The following is a 6353-nucleotide window of genomic DNA, read 5'->3' as shown; positions in this document are numbered from 1 at the left end:
TTACACTTGAAGTTTTCACTTCTATTGTAATTTACTTATGAATTATTATCAAATTTTAGCCAATCAAACAAATCATATTTTCACAAGTAAATTTTAATATTATATATCTGGTTATTGTTTTTAAACCTAAAATCTTTTGATAATTTACTTATGAATCAGTATCAAATTTTAACCGATCCAACAAATCATATGTTTCACAATATATTTTTCCTATTACATATTTAATTTGGTTATTGCTTCCAAAGCTAAAAGTCTAAAGCCTTTGGATACGCTACAAGTTTTATACAATTACATACACAAAAATAAAGAAGCTTGCCAACATATTTCTTCATGATCTAATTATTTCACTTACTAAATTTGATTATTTATCCTTTTTTTTTACAATAGGAAATGTTAAATCAATAGAAAAATAGCATATTGTTGGATTTGACTATTTCAACTTATAATCCACGAATTAAATAGAATACTCCAATCTCTTAGCTGTACATGTTGACTAAACTCTAAGCATGTAACCCTCTTTGGTACAGTCTACGTTGTTATTTTTTTTAACTCGTTCAGTATATTTTTCTTTTAGTTATTTATTTATATATTATTATTTTAATTAATCAAAAAAAATATTTTTTATTTTATCATCAAATAGTTACCATATAACTTAGTTACCAAAATACCTTTTATTTGGAATCTACGAGGAATTCGCTGATGATATTTCTGACGTTGGTAATTTGCACAAGTACAATAATTAGCAAGTTATAAAGGAAATGTAAATCGTACCAGGTAAGTTCGATGCAATGACTTTGATGAGAAGGCGTTAGGGGGATCGATACTCAATAAATACATTTCAAAGTAGTTGTCACTTTTTTTTTTGGGTAAAAGTCATTTTAGCTATCTTTTATTAAGATAAATTAGATTAAACCATTTTAACATTTTGCATTTAAAATTTAAAATACTCAAAACTATACAATGAGTAATACAAGTTGCAACTTTTCTCATATTAATTTTATGAAAATAAATACTGAAATGCTAGTTAAATTCTCATAAATTGTCTTTGAAGAAGCGAAACATGATATGATTAATATAAAATTGAAGTAGTTAATACTGAACTAGTAAAACAGAACGGCGAGTAGCTTATAGCGCTGTCCATATCATCCCAAGCTGATGTAATGTCCTAAATTAGGTGGAATTCTGAAGTATTTGAATTTGAATTTTATGTAATTTGTCGGAATGGAATCTTTATAGTTCACATTACAGTACTCTAAAAATTAATTCAGATTTTGGTTTCACTAACAATCAATATAGTTCTCAGAATTTAGCATTGCTGTTTCACATCTTCCTATCTTACGTAGTATGCAGTAAATACTTAAAACAAACAAATTACAAGTGTTCATTGATAGAGGCGGAGCCAGGATTTTCAATAAGGAAATTCAAAATTTGTAGAAATAGATACATGAAGTAGCAATGACGGACACAGAATTTTCATAAACGGATATCAATGATTAAAGGAAGAAAAAGAATTAATTATAATATAAGCCTAGTGGGGGTTCTTTTTGCAACTCCTTAACCACTAAACCAAACATTTTACTTGTATCAAGAAGTGTCAATACTTGTATATATATATATATATTTATTAAACCAAAATTTGACCTCTGCCTATAACGTAATTTTCCAGCCAAAGGGTATCGCTTGACACCCCTTTGGCCAAAGATAGGTTCGCCCCTGTTCGAATGAACCCCCTTCATACAAGATAGCTCCGCCCCTGTCCATTGGTATGCGTACATGTGTTTTGATCTCGATGTAATATAATTCAAGAGATAAAAACTTGTGAGACCTATTATAATAATATGTACTATGAATTTAATTTGTTACAAATATGTTCGAGGTCGATTATTTATCACTCATCATTGAGAGATGGTAGTTATTAACAACAAAAATCATAGATGGAGAGAAATAATTTCAACAACTCCAGCTGCAAAGTTAGAAATTGAACTGAATCTTAATGATTAACCGTCATTAAGTTAAGGCTTTGAATTTGTATATTATAAGTGTTCGGATCGTTTATTTCGATGATAAGTTTTACAAAAATTATAATATAAAAATTAATTATGCAAAGACTAATAATATTAATATTAAGTAGTAATTAGTAAAGCAAAATTCATCTTAAAAAAAATCATCCACAAAAGTGGAGATTTAAAAGATTAATTAAAATATTTGCTTTAAACTAAAAAATATTAGTTATATTAAATAAGAAATGACAACCAAATATGAGAAAATCCAACACCTATTTCCACATTGATTATTTGCTATATATATAAAATCCAATCCAAAGCATATTATATAATTAGTCCTGATATTTTGTGAAGTTTGGAATCTACATAATTCACATTTCATTGCAAACTGAGTTCAGATTATGTTTCCACTCATAATCAAAATTATGTTTTTCCATAATTTAGCATTATTGTTCCACAACTGTTGTATACCTAAACCAAATAAAAAGTGTACTCAATTAATTCAAATAATTTCAGTATCAACTGAAGTATAGTTTTCTAAAACATTCATCCTATCTATAATGATATTTCAGTATAATAGTCGTGATTTTTGTGGAATTTATCACTTCCATATTTTTTAATATTATACATTTTTTCTAATGCCATTTTGCTAAAACAATCAAAATATATTGGAACAATCAATATTATTATAGTGAAATATGATTACATAATGGATATATAAAAGAACAACACGATACACTAATAATAAGCTCTCGTTATGCTTGAGATCTGGAGAAGGAACGGATAACAAGGATTTATGGATATACAATGTGCTATTTATTACGTAATGCAACATATCATAGGCCAACATTATCAATGGCGTAAAAAAGAAGTACTAGTAGCATACACAGTGGCGAAGTTATGATTAAAGTTATGAATTCAGCAACACTCGATAACTTTTATTCAAATTTTATATCTATGAAAAGTAATTTACTTTAACACGTACTTAATAGTTTATTAAGAATCCATAAAAAAATTTTAACACTATAGATCGGCCTCTAAATATTAAAAAAAAAATCTGCAAGGACATGTATAACCTAAACCAAGTTGGCATGTGCTAACTTCGTTGACAAACAATGAAGCAAACAAACGTAACAAGCTTCTACATAATGCTGACTAATACTATTAATCCTAAAGTGGAGCATAGAATATTAAAGCACCAATGCTCCCCGGTTGGCGGAGGTAGAAGTTCAGGTATGGATTCGATCGAATTCAATAAACGATACTCAATAGTATATTTGTTTTGACAATTATAGTTAATATGGATAGATACAGAGACGTCGCTACATAAAACAAAGAGGGACCAGATGATCATCCTTCATCTAAAAATTATACTTAGTATGAAGAAAATTATACTACACATATAGGTCAAAACTAACATTTTATACGTACATATTAAATCATCATAAACACTCTTGACGAAATTTTTGAGTTCACACAGATATTAAATTTAAAACTCGATTATTACTCACTCCATTTCAAAGTAATTGAACCAATACATACCTAGTAAGAAAAAAAGTTTAGAACATAAACATCATTTTCCATTTTTGCCCTCTTAGATATTCTTATACTATTCTTGAAAATATAGATGATTTCAAATAAAATCATAAATATTAGCAATTAACTCTCTTGGAAACAGAGCTGGAGATGAGCGCTAGCCAATGGTTAAAACTTTAGAAAGCAGCTTAGCAATTTCCAATAATCATCGCCTAGGAGATGTAAATGAGGGGCAAAAGTGGGGGAAAAATTCCAATTAACTCCCTTAAACTTTGAACAGTATTCACTTTATTTGAAACTATAAAAAAATTCAACAATTCACTAATTTTAAACGTAATATTTAAAATTTATCATTCTAAATTTCAAAACTCATAAAATTAAAATTCCGTCCATCCGTCTCCGTCACCGCACGAAATTTCTGTCTCTTTGTTTGAACCCAAATACCCAATCAATGCATTCATAATTAATATTACTACTAACTCCACTTTCAAACATTTGAAGATCGACGCGCTTTCAAGAAAAAAAAAAACCATGCAATAAAACAAGTTGACTTTTAGTCCCGTTGTTATACAATATACTTTATTAGTACTACGTTACTGTAACTCTTCTGCATGTAACCAAAAAAAATAAAAATAAAAATATTACAACTATACTTTTGTTTTTTTACTATATATATTCCAATATCCATCCAACCATTCCACAAAAAATAAAAACAAACTATAATCACCATTTCATTTGCATATCAAAAACCATGGCAAAAAATTCTAAATTATGTTTTATCATTTTTTGCACTACACTTTTGTTATTTGTCCCAATTTTATTTGCTGCACCAAATACCCCTGTTCCTCCCTCTGTTATTTGCAAATCAACTCCTTATCCTTCTTTTTGTAAATCCTCTGTTCTTCCACCTTCAGAGTCCCCAAATAACGAAAATGTATACAGCTACGGTCGAAAATCGATCCGGAAATCGCTCTCTTCAGCTCGTAAATTCGTCTCGTTAATCGAAAAATATCTTCGTAAATCGAAACAATTAACAATTACCGCTGTCCGTGCACTAGAAGATTGTCAATTTCTGGCAGGACTCAACATGGATTATTTATCAAGCTCTTTAAAAACAGTAAACGCTACGTCGAATATTCTCCCTGTTTTACAAGCTGATGATGTTCAAACTCTGTTAAGCGCGATATTGACGAATACACAAACATGTTTAGATGGATTACAAGAGACATCGTCTGCTTGGAGTTTGAGAAATGGGTTAGTTGCTCCACTTTCTAATGATACCAAGCTTTTTAGCGTCTCTTTAGCTCTTTTCACTAAAGGATGGGTACCAAAAAAGAAGAATAAATCTAAATTTCATCGTGTTAGAAAAAATATATTCAAAAACGGACGATTGCCGCTGAAAATGTCTCAACGGAATCAAGCGATTTTCGAGAGAGTAGGAAGGAGGAAACTGCTGCAAGAAGATGAACAGATTGTTGTGAGTGACATTGTGGTTGTGAGTCAGGACGGAAGTGGGAATTTTTCGACGATTAATGATGCTGTTGCTGCTGCTCCAAATAATACGAAAGCTGAGTCTGGTTACTTTCTTATTTACATCACACAAGGTGTGTACGAAGAGTATGTTTCGATCGCGAAGAACAAAAAATATTTGATGATGATTGGCGATGGAACGAATCAAACGATTATTACTGGCAATCATAGCTTTGTTGATGGATGGACGACATTCAACTCTTCCACATTTTGTAAGTAATTACTTATTTTTACATCTCAAAAACTCATGAATCATGTAAACCAGCAGAGCAAAATGTCACGGACTTAGAGTCTTACTAAAACTCCGTGTAAACTTCTGCAGCTGTGGTTGGTCAAGGATTCGTGGCGGTTAACATAACATTCCAAAACACAGCAGGAGCAATCAAGCATCAAGCAGTTGCAGTTCGAAATGGTGCTGATTTATCAACATTCTACAGCTGTAGTTTCGAGGCATATCAGGACACCCTATACGTACATTCTCTAAGACAATTTTACAGAGAATGCGACATATATGGAACAGTTGATTTTATATTTGGAAACGCTGCTGCGCTATTCCAAAACTGCAATATGTACCCGCGACTCCCTATGGTTAATCAATTCAACGCGATAACAGCTCAGGGAAGAACAGACATAAACCAAAACACCGGAATTTCAATACAAAATTGCACAATTAGACCTGCAGATGATTTAGCATTGAGCAACGGTACCACGAAAACGTATCTTGGTAGGCCATGGAAAGAGTACTCTAGGACGATATATATGCAATCTTATTTAGACGGATTTATTCATCCTACGGGATGGCACGATTGGTCTGGAGATTTCGCGCTAAATACGTCATATTATGCAGAGTTTAATAATACAGGAGCAGGATCAAATACTACAGGCAGAGTTACATGGCCTGCAATTCAAATTTTGAATGCTACTGATGCTGCTAATTTTACATTATCGAATTTTCTAGTGGGAGATGATTGGTTGCCACAGACTGGTGTGCCATATTTTAATAGTTTATTGTAACTACCATAATTTATTAGTTTTTGTTCTATTGATTTCATTATTATATGAATTGATCAAAGTAAATTAATAAGCAGGATTGTTAACAGAGAAAGAACTGTTTTGTAGTCCAAAAGTTATATGTGAATTCATTTATTTAATCTACTTTTTTTAAAAAGTATTTGTTAATATTTTAATTTGATATAAGTTTTTAGTATTCGTGTATCTTAGGTAAAATATGAATAAAGCTCTTCTTTGAGGACAAATCTTTAAAGGAATAAGTATTACTTTAAC

The 6353-nt window shown here is 30.6% G+C and overlaps 1 protein-coding gene across 1 annotated transcript; it reads left to right on the top strand.

The window, feature by feature from the left end:
- The first annotated feature begins 4244 nt into the window (after positions 1-4244).
- Positions 4245-6224, top strand: LOC107031464 (probable pectinesterase/pectinesterase inhibitor 7). The gene is made up of 2 exons (XM_015232852.2): positions 4245-5281; positions 5392-6224. Exons 1-2 carry the CDS (start codon positions 4291-4293, stop codon positions 6081-6083), a joined length of 1683 nt encoding a protein of 560 aa, XP_015088338.1. The 5' UTR covers positions 4245-4290; the 3' UTR covers positions 6084-6224.
- Positions 6225-6353: the final 129 nt, after the last annotated feature.

This window comes from Solanum pennellii, chromosome 9 (assembly GCF_001406875.1).
Source record: "Solanum pennellii chromosome 9, SPENNV200".
NCBI classification, from domain to species: domain Eukaryota; kingdom Viridiplantae; phylum Streptophyta; class Magnoliopsida; order Solanales; family Solanaceae; genus Solanum; species Solanum pennellii.
Note: the sequence above shows the minus strand (reverse complement) of the source record. Positions and strands in the feature narration are given on the sequence as shown.